Consider the following 22,831-nt stretch of genomic DNA (forward strand, 5'->3'; position numbering starts at 1 on the left):
GCGTGCATGTGCAGAACCTCGTCTACTGGTGTGAGAATGTTTGTGTGATTACTGATAGCAGCATCGTTGCACAACTGACGCCGCACGTCCAATATGTGTGGCAGTTCGAAAGGACCATCCTGCCACTCGGAAGGCCATAATTTGATCCCTTTGAAACTCGCTCAGTTGGCTATAGGAAGCACGAATGCGTTTCCATGGCATGGTTGCCTGCTTGCTTCACACGTCTGCACTACACTGACCCATCTGGCTCTGAGTATTCCCTGTTAAAAGCCATCTGGCTGTGAGCATTCCCTGTTAAAAGTTAGACACAAACGGCGCTATGGTAGCTATGCCATTACGCTATCTGTTGGCGAACGACCTTGTATCACTATCAGTACGTCTACTACACCTAGCTTAGGTTAGGTTAGGTTGACGTCATCCTTCCAGGTGTACCAGTTTTTTTTTCGGCAGTGTAATTGTGCATCGAATAGAGTATGAGGGCGTACTGAAAAGTAATGCCTCTGAACTTTTTTATGTGAAAATTCTTAAAGCTTTTTAAATAAAACAAACTATATTAACATTCTGCATCTCTATTCTTCATGTCTACTTTTCAGACTCCTGCCGATAGAGGGCTTCGACCGTAGCGTGCAATATGGGGGTGTTTAACGTAACTATGTCGGTGCGTGAGAAATAGCATACTGTAATCGAGTTTCGAATTCGAACAGAACAACAATCGTGTGTTGCACACCTTTCTAACGTTAGTTGGGTTCTGTGTAAAAACGTAAGCTTACGCGCATTGGCGCAGGTTCGACATGGCTATTGACGGATTTGGCATGGTTAATTTAACGGCTGACCGGATGCCCTTCATTCTGTCACACTGTTAACCCATGGGATGGAATATGTATAGCCCAAATGTATGCGTATAGTGTTATTCACGTGGAAGTGGAGGAAAATTTTCGTGTTAGCGAACGTGTAAATGTACCAGCCAAGTATTCAGGTAGTGGGATGTGGGAAACCGCCTAAAAACCACTTCCAGGATGGCTGGCATACCGACCCTCTTCCTTAATTCGACAGGAGGATTTTTTCCGTTGGTGGCACATTTTTCTGACCCGACACGGCGCTTCAACACTCCACGGATATCCGGCCGGGTGTGTCACCTTGTAAAATACAAAATTTGATGAAATGACGCGAAAGAATACGAAGAAGGATTTTAATGAGAGTGATGTTCTACAACATCACTTGTAGTAGAGTACTTCTAACTGGTGTTACACATATTCTAACATTTGAATTTTCTCACTTCTCAGCTTTTTTTCTTTCAACATCCAGAGACTTCTCGTAGCTTTGTTTACTAGTTATTCTTCTTCTTGAAAAGTAATTGATAGAAGTCTACTGACACACACAGTGGTTACGGTTACTACAAGCCACACCACAGGTTGGGAAACGGGGCCAAATTTCTAGTAGTTTACTGTCGAGTTGAGATTTTCACAAATTTTTTATTCGTATCTTACAGAAACTAGCAGTACGGCAATAAACAGCCTTTTAAACACGCCGCTAACGGCAATCAAGTAATTTATAGCAATACAACAATTTAAAAAAATTAAAAAAACACAGAAGCTAGCAGTACGGCAATAAACAACCTTTTAAAACACGCCGCTATGGGCAATCAAGTAATTTAATGCAATACAACAGTTTAAATTTTTTTTAAAAAAACACGGCAGCTAGCAGTATGGCAATAAACTACCTTTTAAAACACGCCAATCAAAGAAATTTATAGCAACACAACAATTTAAAAAAATTTAAAGAACATTAGTAAACATGCTACTAAAGTAAATACAGAACTTTGCTAATAAAGTACGGTGAGGTAGTGAAGCTACCAACACCGCCATTTAAAAAATTGAACAGGTCTCAGCAAACACACGGTTAATGGCAATAAAAGGAATTTACAAACTTGGAGGAATTTAAAAAATTTTTTTAAACAAAAGTGTCCTGGAATATCATTAGAACATAACAGATATGACGGACCCGTGTAAGGCGGCCACAAATCACCCACTCAGGGATGCTGAGGCTAGACAGAATACTAACCAATTTAAATACGCCCGTAAACACGATTGCCACTCTCAGGCTGGTCACTGCACCGACTTTTAGCCAGCGAAAACTTGTTATAAGATGGCTTAACGTGCTGCAGAATTAGAGCTAACCTCGTACAAGGAAACATTACACCACACAGTCCTGAATGAGCGACCACACCCAAAAACTACACCTCCCATCGGACAGTAACGAGAGGAGGAGGAAAGATCACAGTCTTCAATTACACCAGTGCCAGGGGCAGGAAACCCGGTCGCCGGAGGCCGCAAGGCAGAAGAGACGCTGCTTACACAAAATTATTACTTAATGAGTAAACCTTCCACGAACTTAACTTGCAATTATGCTCGAACAGGCAGTACACGACCTCCGATGGCAAGGATCCACACATTCGACCGCGTACGCGTCTCCAGCGTATCCAACACGCCACGGTCATGCGACAGCACGCTCTGTCACCGGAGTTCACGTCTTCTCTGCAACGTTGACGGGTAGTGACCGCTCCTTCATGTTAGGTGTCTCATTTTAAACTCCAGTGTTGAAACGGAGGATTTAAAGAAGCTTGTTAACGTCCCACCAAGGCGAAATGAACAGCAACTACTCGTGGGGTGATTCTGTATACAACCAACACGCGGAGAGCTCTTCCGTCAACTCGACCCGCTCGTTACACACAACCGACATACATCACGTGGCGACTCGGTACAACCGACCACGCCTGCTTCGCGCTGGAAAGCCACACTCCCTCCAGTGTCCACCACACTCTCTGCACGCAACCCTCTACTTCCGCGCCACCACACGAGGTTACAACCGGTCAAAGATCTCACTTCCTCCATAGCAGTTTCCCAGAAGCAAAAACGCAGATATCAATAGCAGAGGGAAAAGACAACCAAGCAGCCACTTAATGACAGACAAAATATCAAACAAACATGTCAGGGGAAGAAAAGGAAAACCAATGCAATCTAAATACAAAGTGTAGCACGAGTCGATACACTGCTCATCTACTCTTCATATAATTCTTGTACTCTTCCCGTCAGTTACCCCTTGTTCGTCTACAGAGAAATAGGAGTCGAAGAGATACAAGCCATCACTCTATTCTTATTGTCTGACACTCGCTAGACCAGCTCCTAATGATAATAGAAATTTCCGAAAGTTGTCCCAACATCCCAGTGACAAATTTTTTGTTGTTTAAAATTATTCAGAAATTTCGAGATTTAATGTTTGTTTAACTTACGGCATTGACGTAATGTTTGCTTCTCCTTACTGGTTTAAAAACTTTCATGACGTTTATCCACTGTGTTATGTGCAATCAGCGAACATTAGTGTCTGTTCATTATCTTTCTCTGTACGAGTTTTCTCCCTGTCACAGTTAGACGGAGAACACCTTAGACAGCTTTAAACAACTGTTGTAATCTTCGAGGGGTACAACATTCGCATGTGATAAGAGGAAAATTATATCCCCTATGAGATCTCTCTTTTAAATCATAAGACAAGTCATAACATGTCGAAAAAACAGTACTTTGCATGTTGTCACGTCATTGTAGAGAAGTTGGTGTACACTACCAGGCTTTTGTTAACGGCTTCCTCGAAGCACAGGGATAATTCCCAGTTACTTATAAACGTAAAGAAGTTCTTGGAATCTGTCTTTACGTAACGACGACGTTAACATCGTTTTACATAATTACCTGAAAGTGAGGAAGAGAGAAAGATTAGGCTTTAACGTTTCGTCGTCCCCGAGGGTAGGAGAGACGGATCACACGATCGGATCGTAGAAAAGGAAATCTGCCAATCTGCCGTAGCCTTCTCAATGCAACTATAACTGTCTTAGCGAAACGACGGAAGACCTAAGTCTTGACTTCCGGAAGAGGGCAACCTTAATGACCCTGTCGTCCACGGGACATTAAATGTTAACCTTACTCATTTCCAGACGTCGTTTGAAGCTAAATGTGACTCGTACGCGGCCCTGTGATCAGTATATCGTCACTTGATAGAAGCGTGGTCCACATTGAAACTGTAGTAAACGAAGGCGGTGACGATACCTCCCGTCCTTTCCCCTTTGTCCAGCAGAGCTAAGGATGCGTGTGGATTAGAAATTGCCATGTTAACTGATTCTTCCGTCGGTTTTTGGTAGTATATCGTCATGATAAATAAAATCCACTATAATGCTTATGTTCCGCAAGATTATAATAGCATATAATCCTTTAGAACATAAGCAATGTAGTGATTAAAAATTAAACTCCGAGCACAATAAAAGAAAAGAAAATTTAAGCCTGCGACTGATTCCACGCGCCTAACTTTTCCTGTGTCAGACTTTCGCCTGTAATACTTTTAGGAATAGCGCTCTCGGAATTGGCAGTCGATTTACTACTAAAAATTTTAGCGAAATTTTTGTAAACTGCCGTCCATGAACCATAGCCCAGCTAGCAGTTGTTTTCACTAATAATTTATCCATTGTATTGGGATCATGTTGATATTTATAAAAGGCTATGATGGCAGAGGAAAGCATCACTTTTAATTTTTAATTTCTGGCTCTTATAGAACAGAGTCTTTCGGCAATTTTCTAAACATTGGCAAGAGTGAAGAGTCGTGAGACACAACAGGAATTCCAGTTATACCGTTAGTGACCAAAGAATCAGAGCACATAGTCGGATTGGGAACGGAAATCAGCCATTGCAAAGGAACTCACCTTAACTGATTCAAAGATAATATGGGAAAACTAAATGTAGATAGCCGGACGGGGATTTGAACCGCAGTCCTACGGAATACTAATCATTACACAACGTCGCTCGGTGCTAACTACAAGTTACCGTCTCCGGCTTGGAGAAGAATGGTGTTAGTATGTCTCCACGTTACGCACTTGCCTGTGACGAAACGACAGCTAGATTCATCTGCAAGATTTATTTTTGCGTAGCACATGGAGACGAAACAACCAATTTCGAGTAGTGGCTGTTTACGTGCCTAAGTGAGAGTGAAAAGCCATATTCTTGCAGAAATCACTTTCCGTTCCTTGTAGCACATATTCTTCGCCATTTTAGTTATTTCCCCCTACTGACTGTTTAAAAATTTTACCATAGAATAGCAAAACCATTTGGACACAAGCGGAGGTGTTTCAGCACACCGCTTGTAGACTCAGCGAGGCAGGCAGATGGTTTCGGTCAATTGGCAGCCCGCGGGCCGAAGTGGTTACACGCTGCTTACCGAGAGCGGCGAGTACGTGACGGAACGCACCAAAGCCTGTGGCCTGCGACAGCCCGGCAGGTTGCCACGCGAGACGACCGCCACCAACGCGTGAGCGGTCTAACATTGTTTAATCGTTACACGGCGCCCAGGTAAGTGGGATATCTCACAGGCACCTTGTATCTTCAACTATACAATGTACCACCAGCGCTCCCGAATACTATTAGGATCTCAGTGCTATTTCAGACCACCTGGTACGCCACCGTAAGAGATGCACGCGCCGTCGTTGCAGCTGACTTGTGCAGCCGGGATTAGGCTAATTCCCGAAGACTTTCGATGTCGTGCTTAGGTCATGCCACGACTCATAACCGCCATAATCATAAGAGTTTGGAGGTGTGGGGGCTAGACACTTCTATATGCACATCGCTAATTCAGCTGCTTATGAATGTATTCGCTTGTTGAACGGTGCTGAACTAATAAACTTTAAGAGAAAAAAAATCGTCATACCACAAAGGAATTATCCGAATGGTACGGAACTCGGCAAATGTGATGTACACGTACAGACAAACAGATGATCACAGTGTCAGAAAAATTCAATGATTTATTCGATAGAGCTTCACACAATGGAGCTAATCAGTAACGCGTTGTTCCACCTCTAACTTTTATGCAAGCACTCAATTCGGCTTGGCATTAAATGGTAGAGTTGTTGGATGTACTTCTAAGGGACATCGTGACAAATTCTGTCCAACTGGAGCGTCACGTTGTCAAAATTCTGACTTAGTTGGAAGGCCCTGCTCATAATGCTCAAACATTGTCATCTGGTGAGAGATCCCGCGGCCTTGCCGGCCAAGGTAGGATTTAGCAAGCAGGAAGACATGTAGAAACTCTCGCCGTGTATGGCCGGGAATTATCTTCTGAAATGTAAGCTCAGGATTGCTTCCCGTGAAGGGCAACGAAACGGGGCGTAGAATATCGTCGGCGTATCGTCTTACTGTAACGGCGCCACCGATGACAATCTAAAGGGTCCCGCTATGAAAAGAAAGTATGGGGGAAAGAAATACAGTAGAAGAAGAATGGGTAGCTTTGAGGGATGAAGTAGTGAAGGCAGCAGAGGATGAAGTAGGTAAAAGGACAAGCGCCAGTAGAACTCCTTGGGTAACAGAAGAAATATTGAATTTAATTGATGAAAGGAGAAAATATAAAATTGCCGTAAATGAAGCAGGCAAAAAGGAATACAAACGTCTCAAAAATGAGACTGACAGGAAGTGCAAAATGGCTAAGCAGGGATGGCTAGAGGACAAATGTAAGGATGTAGAAGCTTATCTCACTAGGGGTAAGATAGATACTGCCTACAGGAAAATTAAAGAAACCTTTGAAGAAAAGAGAACCACTTGAATGAATATCAAGAGCTCAGAAGCAAACCCAGTTCTAAGCAAAGAAGGGAAAGAAGAAAGGTGGAAGGAGTATATAGGGGGTCTATGCAAGGGCGATGTACTTGAGGACAGTATTATGAAAATGGATGAGGATGTAGATGAAGATGAAATGGGAGATATGATACTGCGAGAAGACTTTGACAGAGCACTGAAAGACCTAAGTCGAAACAAGGCCCCGGGAGTAGACAACATTCCGTTAGAACTACTGACGGCCTTGGGAGAGCCAGTCCTGAGAAAACTCTACCATCTGGTGAGCAAGATGTATGAGACAGGCGAAATACCCTCAGACTTCAAGAAGAAGATAATAATTCAAATACCAAAGAAAGCAGGTGTTGACAGATGTGAAAATTACCGAACAATCAGTTTAATAAGCCACAGCTGCAAAATACTAAAGCGAATTCCTCACAGACGAATGGAAAAACTAGTACAAGCCAACCTCGGGGAAGATCAGTTTGGATTCCGTAGAAATATTGGAACACGTGAGGCAATACTGACGCAACGACTCATCTTAGAAGCTAGATTAAGGAAAGGCAAACCTACGTTTCTAGCATTTGTAGACTTAGAGAAAGCGTTTGACAATGTTGACTGGAATACTCTCTTTCAAATTCTAAAGGTGGCACGAATAAAATACAGGGAGCGAAAGGCTACTTACAATTTGTACAGAAACCAGATAGCAGTTATAAGAGTCGAGGGACATGAAAGGGAAGCAGTGGTTGGGAAGGGAGTGAGACAGGGTTGTAGTCTTTCCCCGATGTTATTCAATCTTTATGTTGAGCAAGCAGCGAAGGAAACAAAAGAAAAATTTGGAGTAGGTATTAAAATCCATGGAGGAGTAATAAAAACTTTGATGTTTGCCGATGACATTGTAATTCTGTCAGAGACAGCAAAGGACGTGGAAGAGCAGTTGAACGGAATGGATAGTGTCTTTAAAGGAGGATACAAGATGAACATCAACAAAAGCAAAACGAGGATAATGGAATGTAGCCTTATTAAGTCAGGTGATGCTGATAAAATTAGATTAGGAAATGAGACACTTAAAGTAGTAAAGGAGTTTTGCTATTTGGGGAGCAAAGTAACTGATGATGGTCGAAGTAGAGAGGATATAAAATGTAGACTGGCAATGGCAAGGAAAGCGTTTCGGAAGAAGAGAAATTTGTTAACATCGAGTATAGATTTAATAGTCAGGAAGTCATTTCTGAAAGTAATTGTATGGAGTGTAGCCATGTATGGAGGTGAAACATGAACGATAAATAGTTTGGACAAGAAGAGAATAGAAGCTTTCGAAATGTGGTGCTACAGAAGAATGCTGAAGACCAGATGGATAGATCACATAACTAATGAGGAGGTATTGAATAGGATTAGGGAGAAGAGAAGTTTGTGGCACAACTTGACTAGAAGAAGGGATCGGTTGGTAGGACATGTTCTGAGGCATCAAGGGATCACCAATTTAGTATTGGAGGGCAGCGTGGAGGGTAAAAATCGCAGAGGGAGACCAAGAGATGAATACACTAAGCAGATTCAAAAGGATGTAGGTTGCAGTAGGTACTGGGAGATGAAGAAACTTGCACAAGATAGAGTAGCATGGAGAGCTGCATCAAATCAGTCTCAGGACTGAAGACCACAACAACAACAACATGAAAAGAAATGCCACCTCTGACTATCACTCCCATTTGTCGAGCCGTATGACAGGCGACACTCAGCGCTGTTCGGTGTGTCCCAGACACGTCTTCGGCCTGGAATCTCATTGACAAGAACAGTCCTCAGTGCTCAGTCCCGCTTTCAAATTAGTCTGATGACCAGCGAAGACTCGTCTGGAGACGCCCCAGACGGCGGTACGTCGACGATATTCTACGCCCCGGTTTTTTGTCCTTCGGGAGAAGCCATCCTGGTCTTACACTTCAACAAGATAATTGTCGCCTTCTCACGATGTGAGTTTCTACTGCTCGTCTTCGTGCTTGCCAAACTCCACCTTGGCCTGCAAGGTCACCGGATTTCTCCAAAATTGAGAACGTTTGGAACATTATAGGCAGGTCGCCCGAACCAGCTCGAGATTATGACGACCTAATGCGCCAGTTGGACAGAATTTGGCACGATATTCCTCAGGAGGGTATCCAACAACTGTCAATCAATGCCAAGCCGAATAACTACTTGCATAAGGAGAAGCGATGGACCAACGTGTTATGGACTTGTTCAGTGTGAGAAGCTATTTCTCTCGAATCTATCACCTAATTTTTCTGAAACTGTAATCATCTGTTTGTCTGTACATTTGCATCACATCTACCGATTTTCGTCCCATTCGGATAATTTTTTCGTGGAATGTCGTTTTCATTTTTTCTTTTTTTGTCTTAGAATGTATATCCATCATTTGGTTTGAAAGGCCTGCCGATTATCGCAGGAACTTTCTACGTATTCCATCCCCATAGAAACAACAGCATCACCCAGGACACCGAGAGCTATCGACGTCATTTACACGTGTTATTCTGCGTATCCCAGTCAACTATCGTTGAGGTAGGCTCCCCTCTATTTCTGTTTGTATGGTGTTTTTCCCCTGAAGATAATACGTATTCTGCGCTCTGGCTGTTATCAAGTGCATTTAGATATGACTAGATTTTACAAAAGCTCTTATTTAAGTGAACTTTCCCTCTCCATCTGTATTTTCTGCAGAAACTCTTTGAATATTGCTATATTTACCACCGTGTATAAGCCTAGTTACCGATGACCTCGGCAGTTTAGTCCCCTAGGGACTTACCACCACCACAACAACAACAACCAAGCATACACGTACTCTAAACGCAGCACCACAGAAAGCGGCTACACCTTCGTAACTGTGAGACTACAATAGGCAATCATTCCAAGTTAACTCAGCAAGTCTATTCAGTTGGGGATGGGTATTGCTTACTTCATGAATCATGCTTCAGCCTAAACACTAAAACAACTTACTTTTGCAACGGTCGTATTAATATAAACTCTTCTGCTGTCTGTCCAGCTTGTTATTTGGCCCACGGCTTCTCTTTTACTGAACATCAACTGCTGCCATTTTCCAGCCAGGTAAACAGCATTATGCGGCCAAAATAAATTAGTTTTACTGCTACCTCCCTATTCTGATTCATTTGCTCTACAACATGCTTGTTGCTAGCTATGAATGGCAAACCATTCTCAGCAAATGTCATCAGCATCAAAACAGTAGTTTCTACAATTGCTACCTCATTCAGGGTTCACAATTCAAAACCATAGGGGGGCCATGGGAGAAACGAATGCAGCGACAAGCCTGCATTCCGGTCATTTGTCAGCAGTCTCACTCTCAAAGCCCGAACACACAAATATCACGCGCTAGTCGAGTATCGGATTTTCAGGCGACATTATTAGGTGAAGGATAGCGCCATCAGGTGTCAAGGAAGAAACATTGAGACACAGAGAGTTCCTCCTTATTGATGGTGACAATAATGAAAAGCAAGGTCTCAGCCATTGCTCGCGCATATCATCAGAACATTATTATCAGTTGGTTTCGTGGGACCACTTGTTACTGTTACTGCAATTTACTTTCTAAACCAAGTTTACTGAGCATATCGAGGTTCCGTGGTGCTTGGATAACATTGTTACCGGTCCTCTCATGTCGCAAAGGATGAATGAATTACATGAAGTAGAAATTATTAAACACTGAAGTTGTTTTAGAAATAAAATAAATTCTGTGTCTCGAGAAATGAGACGAGAAGCTTCATGAACTTACGATGCTCCAAAAGATAATTCATATTAATGGATGGCGCTCAGCTGCTGGTGTGTGTGTACAGGCTGCGTCAACGTGGGCGTCACTCCCGTTTCCTGCTACGGTTGTACCTGCAACACAAGAATTTAAATTTTATTCCATTGAAAAATTCAATTAACTGTTTGTTCAGACTAAAACTTTCAATTTCTTAATTAACCTCGTAACTAGGAGAAGCCAAGTCGCATGACTCAATTTTAAGGTGATAATGAGCGGATATATCAGACGCTTTAAGTAAATATTACACAGAAACTGAATAATTTAAGTGTATCGGATTTAAATGCAGTCTAGGAGAACCTGTATGAAGTGTACAAGCTCTCGAAAAACATCTTTTATCATAAACTCACGTGTCACATGAATGACTAATCCTCTCTATATATACTACTGGCCATTACAATTGCTACACCAAGAAGAAATGCAAATGATAAACAGGTATTCATTGGGCAAATATATTATACTAGAACTGACATGTAATTACATTTTCACGCAATTTGAGCGCATAGACCCTGAGAAATCAGTACTCAGAACAGCCACCCCTGGCCGTAATAACGGCCTTGATACGCCTGGGCATTGAGTCAAACAGAGCTTGGATGGCGTGTACAGGTACAGCTGCCCACGCAGCTTCAACACAATACCACCGTTCATCAAGAGTAGTGACTGGCGTATTGTGACGAGCCAGTTGCTCGACCACCATTGACCAGACGTTTTCAATTGGTGAGAGATATGAAGAGTGTGCTGGCCAGGGCAGCAGTCGAACATTTTCTGTATCCAGAAAGGCCCGTACAGGACCTGCAATATGCGGTCGTGCATTATCCTGCTGAAATGTAGGGTTTCAGAGGGATCGAATGAAGGGTAGGGCCATGGGTCGTAACACATCTGAAATGTAACGTCCACTGTTCAAAGTGCCGTCATTGCGATCAAGAGGTGACCGAAACATGTAACCAATGCGTTCACCGTTATGTCGCCAAACACGGATGCGACCATCATGATGCTGTAAACAGGACCTGGATTCATCCGAAAAAATGATGTTTTGCCATTCGTGCACCCAGGTTCGTCGTTGAGTACACCATCGCAGGCGCTCCTGTCTGTGATGCATTGTCAAGGGTAACCGCAGCCATGGTCTCCGAGCTGATAGTCCATGCTGCTGCAAACGTCGTCGAACTGTTCGTGTAGATGGTTGTTGTCTTGCAAACGCCCCCATCTGTTGACTCAGGGATCGAGACGTGGCTGCACGATCCCTTACAGCCATGCGGATAAGATGCCTGTCATCTCGACTGCTAGTGATACAAGGCCGTTGGGATCCAACACGGCGTTCCGTATTACCCTCCTGAACCCACCGATTTCATATTCTGCTAACAGTAATTGGATCTCGATCAATGCGAGCAGCAATGTCGCGATACGATAAACCTCAATCGCGATAGGCTACAATCCGAGCTTTATCAAAGTCGGAAACGTGATGGTACGCATTTCTCCTCCTTACACGAAGCATCACAACAACGTTTGACCAGGCAACGTCGGTCAACTGCTGTTCGTGCATGAGAAATCGGTTGGAAACTTTCCTCATGTCTGCTCGTTGTAGGTGTCGCCACCGGCGCCAATCTTGTATGAATGCTCTGAGAAGCTAATCATTTGCATATCACAGCATCTTCTTCCTGTTAGTTAAATTTCGCGTCTGTAGCACGTCATCTTCGTGGTGTAGCAATTTTAATGGCCAGTAGTGTATATTTGATCACGGACTCTCAGTATGCTGTAATTCTTGATATAAATTCAAATCTAATTAGGAGACACTATAAAGATTTATCTCTCAGTATGTTACAAAACAGTCAGTTTGATGGAACATACATTCACATGCTTCGACGAAAAAGAGAGCTTTCTCACCAATAAAAGGAACAACTTCATCAGACTTTTTGCTAAACAATAACCTACTAATAAGTCGAACATCTTGCTTGGTGAAGGAGGTTTGTACGCCGCTTCTTCCATACATAGGTCTAATATTTTAAACGTTCCGCTATCTCGCTAGAACATCTTCGAAATGAATTTTAAAAGTTGTACTGCGCGTGATATGCGACATATTTTCTGTCGAGTTTGTTGCAAATATCTTGTTCAACTCGCGGCGACCAAACAAATCCGTTGCGATCGCATACTTCATGTTTGAATTTTTTCATCATTACGGTTTAGTAGGTGACGCAAACACACGGGATCGTTGTTAGTAGGTGGTTTACATGCTCACCATCATGGTGATAATTATTTTACAAAAGGAAAGAAAATCCACATCCATAGAATTTTACTTTTGAACCGCTTCCGACGCAGTAAATATCGACAATCCTGTGCCAGTTTGCGCCCGTCTGAACGATGTTAGCAATTTATCGGAGTTATAATATTAACATTTCTTGTGTACCGATAATGCTATTGTCAAATAATACTGCAGGTATCCGTCAATAGATGGGAATTACATTGCATTTCCTCTCGTGTAGGCTCTTTCTTACCGACTCGTTTATTGCAAAACACCTTGAAACTCACAGTCTCGCTAAACAGCATCTTTTGCAAAAAATATTAAAAGGCTTATTGGGTCTGATTTTGTTTCATCTATCTAGACAGTGGATCTAATCCTTTGGCGCTGAACTGAAGTAAAAGACGAACAAAGTAATGTTGTGTTTAGCGTTTACTGTCATGGGCACGTTCTGGGAACCATCCTAGAATTTATTTGAAATGCATTTATCTATTTAATCCATAGCAAATCTACATAATTGTGATAGGACGGAAATTTAGTGTACAGCTCCTTGCGAACACGAGTTTGTTGTCTTAATCGCTGTTCGCATTCATCCTCACTTGAAGAGTGGAATGATTTTCAGTTTGAAATCCATATTATTGGATGCTTAGGTCTGTTTATCAAGTGATGACCTGTTCTATATAAGATCAACACAGTATATTATGTTGTAGCTTCGTACAGATATGATGTCCTAGAGATAGTTTAGTGTATGTTCCACTAACCACTAAAGATTTTCTGGCAATGTCTTCACGAACTGGTACTGCTATAGTGTTTCACACTAAATCGATGTAAGGTTTAAGAGTGTCAATTACCTTACGAAGAAGCTAAACGAAAAGGCTAGACCCAAAATTAGAACTTGCTCTCGCGTCTGCTGGCTTACTTATTAGGATTATATCAACCACTCCCGTAATTCAGAAGCAATTACGTTTCCACTTTCATCGACCGCTACGCAAATGTAACAGAAAATAAATGTAAATCGTGTTCTGTATCGTAGTTCGCAGAGTCGCGAGCGTCACACTCCAGTATGCTAGCAAGGTTCTGTATATATATCAGACATTAATTCGCAGCGGTAGTGTCCAGCGCTGAAGCTGATGACGACGACGCATGGCCTTCGCACATCTCCGACTACCGGTGCAGGTCGTACTGTTGACACAGCTTCACGGTAACTGGCTCAAGGTTGCATCGGCAGATGCATTTCGCCACGTTCAGCGATCACAGCATCCTAGTTTCAGTCGGCGGCAAATGAGCTCTGACGCAACTGATATGTAAGGCTCATGAGCGTGCAGTTCCGGTTTCTACAGCTTTGATAACCACAGTAATCACTTGGTATGCAGCTTATGATACGTAATTGTGTTCAACGTAACATTTGCATTAATGTCATGTACTATGTGGCATGGACTCGACTAATATCTGAAGTACTCGTAGTGCTGCAGGGCTGTTCATAAATCCGTAAGAGTGCGAGGGGATGGAGATGTCTTCTGAACAGTACTTTGCAAGGCATCCCAGATACGCTCACTAATGTTCATGTATGGGGAGTTTAGTGGCCAGAGGAAGCGTTTAAACTCAGAAGAGTGTTCCTGGAGCCACTCTGTAGCAGTTCTGGATGTGTGGGGTGTCGCACTGTCCTGCTGAAATTGCCCAAGTCCGTCGGAATGCACAACGGACATGAATGGATACAGGTGATCAGACAGGATACTTACGTACGTGAGACCTGTTAGAGTCGTATCAAGACGTATCGGGGTCCAATATCACTCCAACTGCACACGCCCCACACCACTACAGAGGCTCCACCAGTCTGACACTCCCCTGCTGACATGCACGGTCCATGGACTCTTGAGGTTGTCCCCATACCCGTACAAGTCCATCCGCTCGATACAATTTGAAACAAGATTCGTCCGACCAGCAACATGTTTCAAAAATGGCTCTGAGCAGTATGGGACTTAACATCTGTGGTCATCAGTCCCCTAGAACTTAGAACTACTTAAACCTAACTAACCTAAGGACATCACACACATCCATGCCCGAGGCAGGATTCGAACCTGCGACCGTAGCAGTCGCGCGGTTCCGGACTGAGCGCCTAGAACCGCTAGACCAGCAACATGTTTCCAGTCATCAATAGTCCAAAGTCGGTGTTAACGCGCCCAGTCGAGGCGTAAAGCTTTGTGTCGTGTAGTCATGAAGGGTACACGAGTGGGCCTTAGGCTCCGAAAGGAAATATCGATGATGTTTCGTTGAATGTTTCGCACACTGACACTTGTTGATGGCCCAGCATTGAAATCTGCAACAATTTGCGGAAGGATTACACTTCTGTCACGTTGAACGATTCTTTTCAGTCGTCATTGATCCCGTTCTTGCAGGATCTTTTTCCGGCTGCAGTGAGGTCGGATGTTTTACTGGATTCCTGATATTCATGGTACACTTGTGAAATGGTCGTACGGGAAAATCCCCACTTCATCGCTGCCTCGGAGGTGCTGTCCCCCACCGCTCTTGCGCCGACTGTAACACCACGTTCAAACTCACTTAAATCTTGATAACCTGCCATTGTAGTAGCAGTAACCGATCTAACAATTGCACCAGATACTTATAGTCTTGTATAGGCGTTGCCGACTGCAGCGACGTGTTCTGCCTGCTTACATATCTCTGTAGTTGAATACGATGCTTACGCCAGTTTCTTTGGCACTTTCAGTATAGTTCGGTGGATTCCGTTCTGCTAACGTTTATATATAAAGTTGAGTACTTACAATTTATCTTCGCCATACCATCTCCATCCTAAATAAATCAGTTACATGAGCTCACATTTGGTCGCATTGCGAGGATATTCAGTTAGCCTCGCCGGCCGAAGTGGCCGCGCGGTTCTGGCGCTGCAGTCTGGAACCGCGAGACCGCAACGGTCGCAGGTTCGAATCCTGCCTCGGGCATGGATGTGTGTGATGTCCTTAGGTTAGTTAGGTTTAACTAGTTCTAAGTTCTAGGGGACTAATGACCTAAGCAGTTGGGTCCCATAGTGCTCAGAGCCATTTGAACCATTTCAGTTAGCCTTAGAAACATGACTATATAGGCGGCATATTATTCTTAATCGACATTAGGAGCTCGCAATGCCAAGGGTGGGGTTGCACACTAGTGTTTCGTTAGATAATCATGTAAGAGGTAACGTGCTTTCTCCTTCGTCCAACATGAGAACCAGCTCATCCAAGGAACTACGAGGGGCAAAGCAGAATTCGAAATTAAAAAGTGGAAGCTCAGTCGACATTTCACCTCTATAGCCAAATACGTAGGTCTTCTTTGCGTTTTGAATGTGGAAATATCTTACAGAAACAAACTTTCAGAAGCTCTGGAAGAGTTAGATAAAATTCTTCTGTCTTATAGCTTCAACTAAGAACTAACATTTCTGACCATTTCTTCCAAAAGTAAACTCAAATTTCGTTATTTTTGCGGAATTAGTTCACATTTTCTAAATAAATATATGTATTCGCATACAGCTATATGTTGGTCACTGTCTATGGGTCAGTCGAGTACTTACTGCCAGGTAATTGAAACCATTTGGATTCGCGCTAAAGCAGACAAAGTATCAGTGGAATGTTGGAACACATTCGCTGCGCGACTGTTCTTTTCCCGTCTCTTAGAAACTTGAGTCTTGGTCGTTTTTCTGCCTACGAACAGCGCGCTTAAAAGCTGACGAAATCTTAATGATGGGGTCCCGGCACGCTCTTCTACGGCGTAATTGCAGGCTACGCCTTAATGATCACTTGAGGAGGTTTCGGTGTGGAACAACTCTCGGGGTCCCACACGCCCACGCGCAGACCCCACCATCTCATTACATAACCGCATTCCATGGCATTTCACAGCCACAGAAAGAGTGGGGGGAATCAAAACAAAACAAATGTAGGTCAAGAATTCGGTCAGGTGCTTACAGGAAACCATGCATTGACTAGCAGTCCCCACAGTATAACTTGATAGGAAAACATATTTTAAGAAAATGGTTCAAATGGCTCTGAGCACTGTGGGACTTAACATCTGAGGTTCTCAGTCCCCCAGAACTTAGAACTACTTAAACCTAACCAACCTAAGGACATCACACACATCCATGCCCGAGGCAGGATTCGAACCTGCGACCGTAGCAGTCACGCGGTTCCGGACTGAAGCGCCTAGAACCGCTCGGCTCCAGCGGCCGGCCATATTTTAAAGCGGCTGAAGGTAATACCGTATCAACTTCACTTATGTCCGTACCACACTACAAATAAAAGATTGGTTTTTATTATAATCTCCAACCATTAACAAATTTATTGTAGATGTCGAATCTGCAAACCTCTTCCAGCCAGCATCTCGCGACCCTGCTGCTTGAATCGCCCACCGACTCGCCATACTATTTTAGTTGCTCCTGAACAGCAGTATTTTAGTGTCTGTAATCTTAAGATAGGGAATAGCTATAACAGCCTCGTACGATTGTCTCCAAAGGAACACTTCCGTATGGAAGCCAAACTAATTTTCAACGAAGCTGTTCATGCTACTTTTCTGGCAGTAGGTCATGTAATTACCTGGAGGCAGTATGCTTCGTGACGAGCGTTAATAAAGGATTACGCCTAGTTATCGTCAGCTAATTTTATCTCAGTGGAATAATAGGCTCAAAGAGTTCTTCTCCCGTATATCGGGGTCCGTGTGTGTGACGTCGCTGCTGAATAAGAGTCTTTCGGATGCCGGACACCGCTGGCACTAGACGGTTTTCGGCCGCCTGTCGGATATAGGCCTACTTATCCCGTCACCTCTGCTTGGCTAGCAGCGTCCGTATCATTATGTAAGAAACCCGCGCGTCTTCCACTTATAGGTTCTCTCACTAGACCTACACACTGTCAATAAAATCAATCTGGTGTGCTATACGTCCACCGTTCGCTTAAATAGTTTCTCTGCTCATTTGTCACATTCGCTTTAAACAGACATTAATATATTCGTATGCTCATGACATTGTATTATTTACGCCGTTTCGTACATGTTACAACCAACTCACACAGTGAAATACTTTTGGTAATTGTAAATAATCAAATTGTTGTGACATGTTGTGATTGTAGGACATTAATGTTTATGTTAACTTCCGTCCTTTCTCCTGGCTAGCATGAGTTTGTGAACAAGATTGAAAAAAAGCGTCACAAGAGGGCTAATTACGAGCATAAACGCTTTCTTTTAAAAAATCTGTCATGTAGCATATAAATACCGCCTCAGTAATACACGTAAAAATTAACATTCAGCAGTTAAGCTTTATTTTATCAATCCCCTGGAATGTTCAGTATTATTAATCAAATTTCGATATTATTTCTCCAGAGCCGAATGTTTTGCTCGGCGTAATAGCATACTTCTTACTTGAGTAAAGTAAATTTCACTAAACTCCGAACGAATGTGTGTGAAATCTTATGGGACTTAACTGCTAAGGTCATCAGTCCCTAAGCGTACCCACTACTTAAGCTAAATTATCCTAAGGACAAACACACACACCCATGCCTGAATGGGGACTCGAACCTCCGCAGGGACCAGCCTCACAGTCCATGACTGCAGCGCCCTAGACCGCTCGGCTAATCCGGCGCGGCACTAAACTCCGAAGCATGATATTTATCTTAAACTAAACACTGCATGGATTCCACGTTTAAAATTCAGCCATTTAAATTCGTAAATCAGGATGTTTACTTCTCATTGATGATGTTATCAGCAAACGTTAAAATTATCTTGGGTCCAAAGCAATATTTCATGGACATACTTTACTTTTAGGTAGGGGAAACAAAAAGTTTACCTGAAAGCACAGCTAAGAAAGAGAATTTTTGTATCAATGCAATCATAATAATGATTATTGTTGTAAATTATTGAAGACAATTAAAATAATTGGGCGAAACATGTTAGATTAACAATTATAGTAAAATCTAGTAGTGAAATACGTAAATTCGCATGTTCAAGATAAATGCTTGACAGGTGGCAGTATTCATATAGATGGATGAAGGTTGTTTCTGTTCCATGTAGCGAAACATGTGAAGTACGACTGCTTATGTGCCTCTGTGGATACTACTATTGTTCTAATTTTACATCCACAGTCACAACAGAAGTAACACGTAGCGAATTAAAATATTTGTTGATGACGCCCTGAAAACCGCGTTCCAGAGTAGGTTATTATTGTTTCTGTATGTTGTTCAAACCTGACACGGATTCCACCTTTCTGAACAGCATTCCACAATACATCGTAAAATTGTTGTATGAGCCGATCTCACTCGTAGTGAGATACCATTCGCCGTATCCTAACATTGGATACAATCATGACTGAGTAGTAGACATAATGGTGAACAATTTTTGTGTGTAATCGGTAACCTGGAATTACACTAAGGATTTATATCCTCCGTACGTTAAGGGCGTCTTCGAGATCAACGAAAAACTATCACGTCATCGCAACACCAGGTGGACTGAACTGTGACTGAACAGCACGTGATGTACATGCTACCCCAGTGCATCCCTGCTTAATATGGCTAAAACGGTACATGTACACAGAACTCTTCAGACTACGTGTTTACGTATTTTTTTCAAATAGTTTCCGAACCGTAGGGAAGCTAAATGTCACAGCGAACACTTTGGGAGCCATTATGTGTAGCTTCAACATTGCCAGAGAGAGAACGACAACAACGTGAGATGGCTTGGGAATTGAAAGCAATCCTTGCCTCATTTCATGTCCACGGAGAACCATGCACAACGAGCAAAGACGACCATGTGGTAAAACGCAACCCCAGGATGGTTTTCTTGCCCTAAGTGTCCGAACACGTCCAAACAGCGCAGCAGTTGTCCTCACTTGCATCCGCTTGGTCGCTCGTTATGTCTCGTCGCAGTTGAGAGGTTACTGTCTGTGTTCGGTTGCTCAAAGTAAGTGTCTCCAGGGACTGTGTGGTGGTATCCTTTTTATTGAATGAGTCGCAGTTTAGCGTGGTGACTGATTGTCGCCGTCTGCTCATCGAACTCACGGCTGGGGCACGATACCACGCTGCAAATATTGTGACAAGTTGTCTCGTCTGATGCGGTATTACTTTACGAGCATTCCACCGCTCGCGTTTCCGAAATCTGTGTTGTTGAGATCGATGGTGTGCGCAACTTCTTCGCAGTGAGTGTGAATCCGGGTTTCAGTCGATGCGTAATGATTCCCGACCGCACGGAGCTGCCCTAGCGGACGAGAACGCCACACGCCTAAACAACTCGCTGCCTGGTTAGACACTGGACTCGCATTCTGGAGGACGACGGTTCAATCCCGCGTCCGGCCCTCCTGATTTAGGTTTTCCGTGATTTCCCTAAATCACTCCAGGCCAATCCCGGGATGGTTCCTCTGAAAGGGCACGGCCGACTTCCTTCCCTAATCCGATGAGACCGATGACCACGCTGTCTGGTCTCCTTCCCCAAACCAACCAACCAACCAAGCAACCAACCAACTCGCTGCCTGTTTTACATCCAGCGAGGATGCTCGAGACCGACAGACGGCAGCTCCTTTGCCGTCGCCAAACGCCCCTGCCCACCGACTGAGAGAGCTCTGATGTACTGTGTAAAGGGACTGCGTAAAAGGTCTGTTGCTGCCATGTGAGAGTATCAAATCCCGTATTGCAGTTCTGTTTACCGTTGGTGGGGGGACAACAGGCACAAAACGTTCCACCAAGGGCGCATTATTTTCCTGTATATTTTGTCTTTGTCATGTGTCACATTTTTTATTAATTTAGATTTTTCATTTTATTCATTAGAAATTGTTGGCGAAAGCATGCGACGGTGAAAGCAATGGGTTTTTTTATGGTTATGTACTCAGTCGGTAAAAACAGAACACTTACGCGATCACGTTGTTGTCCGTCAGCCAGTCATTCAGTCTGTCATTCTGTCTGTCCGTCACTTAACCATTGTTGTCAGCCAGTCATTCAGTCAGTCAGTCAGTCTGTCTGTCTGTCTGTCCGTCGCTTAAGACTCCTTTTTCTCAGGAATTGGTAGAGGTATTAAGCTGAAATTTATATCAAATAATAAGGTCCCTTGTCTGTGAAACAATGTAAACTTCTAGCTCAATACAGTCGAAAGATACGGCTATGTATGTCACATACTTTAGATACTCGCAGATTCACTCATCAGAACATACACATGATCTATCCTCACACTCGTCGAGCAGGTTGGTCTAGCGGGCGGGTAATTCCCGAACCGTCAACAACTGCACTCTATTCGTCTGGTCGACATACCGATAAGCCTCCATTGAGCGATCGTCGACTCCGACGAGCATCGTTTGGTTTGTGGCTCAGCAATCGTTGGCTACTCAGGAAGAAAATGTTGGCCCTTTTATTGCGTACGGCGCACACGGCAGTCAAAGCTGACGACCTACTCTTTTCCGACGAACGGTACTTTCCCGCCGCCCGGACAAACGCCGTCAACGGGGTAAACGGGGTGATGACGTATTATCTGTATCGTGCCGATGACAAGGATGTCTTGAACTTCTGTTACATACTGCAAGAGTAATTAAGGATTTTGCTGCTACACGTAACATATAGAACATGTTTTATCTATTACTTGGGTTCGTTTTTAAGGGACCCTCCTTCTAACTGGAGTGTTCCTGGTGCGAGAAGTGAAGTGAGAAGATAGATTATGATTCAGGACCTTACATTCATGCCTAATGTACCCGGGGGACTACATATCACTGAGCCGTGTCGTAATAGCGATAGTGATGTCTCGTTTTCTTAGTGTGTTCACTGGCGCCACTACGTTTGCTCGCCTTACCTGTCCGTGAGTGGCAGCAGCAGCGCTTATCGGTAGTGCGTACTGTGGTACCATATTTGGAGCGGCCTCTATCATTTCGTGGTCGTCGTGTGTCGAATCAGTTGAGTTGGGACGGAGCAGCAGTGGGGCCTGAACAGCCAGAACTCACCCGACCACTGGCGACACAAATGCACTGTCCGAGGGGAGGATGTGGTCGCGAGAGTGCACGACCACGTCAAGGACAGGATTCTGCGAGTTTTAGTTGAATGGACCGTGATATTCGAGTAGTGCAACTTTCACCTGTGTGTGTGTTTCCACCCGTCGAAGTGCCCTCATGGCAATAAGTTGTCAGTCGACGATTTATACTGGGATCTTTCCCGTGCCTGACTTGAGTGGGGACGACCGTTGGTTGGTCGTTCGGTCTGTCATCGCAGCGGACGACGTGCATTTGGTCTTCCGGCTGCTTCTGGCTTCTCTGTGATTATGCCGACTTTTAATTCGTACGTGTTGTTTCACTGTGACTGGTTTTAGCATTGTTCGTTGTTGTTGGAATTGTGTTCCCGGATCCGTGTGTATCTTGTGGTTTTGATGAGCAATCATTTTAATGCTGTCTGCGTACTGGATTTAGTGGAGAGTTGCGAACGGAGATCAGTTCGGTTTGGGGCGCAGCAGCGAGCAGGTCCGTGCAGCGCGAGGGCAAGCCGGGGGCCGCTGGCGGCGTGCTGCCACTGCCGACGCGAAAAGGGGTAGCTGCGAGAGCGACGACTTCGTTGTTAACCGAACCCTGCAGTTTAAGTTGACTGAAGAGTTAACTACTAATGCAACCTCGACTATTCTGGGATCTCGCCTTTGGTCGGCGGGTTGTTGCTCGACTGAAGTGTTTCGAGGCGGTGAACCATTGCAGCCGTCTTTCTTTGTTTGTTATTCATCACTGAACTTAGTATTATTCTTATTAGTGAAGCGCAACCAGCGATATTTACTGCCTCGTTGCCGCTAACGCCCCATTTACCTGCCTGGACGTTAGCGTATTTCCTGGCAGTGTACCTTTCCTCGTCGTGTGGATGCTGTCCGACACGGCGTGTAGTTCGGCAGCCTCTTGTATAGTACTGTGCATATTTTTTGCGAGGTCTACCTTGGTTCTAGTGTTTCCTTCGGCCTTGGGTGTTTTCTGAAGACATAGTGCTGCCTGTCTCTTCACCCTTACCTAAAAATATTCCATCGTAGTACCGGTGATCGGACGTTAGGCGGATTGGTTAATCGGTCGGTTGGCGCTTAAGCTGCCCCTAGTTTGAGTTGCCATCCTATTACGTGAGTACACCTCTTGGCTGCCTGTTCACCTTACCTTATGTTTGAATTTCCTTCCCAGGCCGACCTTTGGAACACTTGCTGAGAACCGCTTGGCCT

General features: G+C 43.9%; 1 protein-coding gene across 1 annotated transcript in view; it reads right to left on the reverse strand.

The window, feature by feature from the left end:
* The window catches only part of LOC126473665 (fatty acyl-CoA reductase wat-like), a 242,926-nt gene that overhangs the window by 118,588 nt on the left and 101,507 nt on the right, over positions 1-22,831 (reverse strand). The window contains exon 2 of the mRNA XM_050100898.1: positions 10,393-10,499. Coding sequence (XP_049956855.1) covers positions 10,393-10,414 — 22 coding nt within the window. The 5' untranslated portion in view covers positions 10,415-10,499. The remainder of the gene's footprint in view (positions 1-10,392; positions 10,500-22,831) is intronic.

Source organism: Schistocerca serialis, chromosome 4, assembly GCF_023864345.2.
Source record: "Schistocerca serialis cubense isolate TAMUIC-IGC-003099 chromosome 4, iqSchSeri2.2, whole genome shotgun sequence".
NCBI classification, from domain to species: domain Eukaryota; kingdom Metazoa; phylum Arthropoda; class Insecta; order Orthoptera; family Acrididae; genus Schistocerca; species Schistocerca serialis.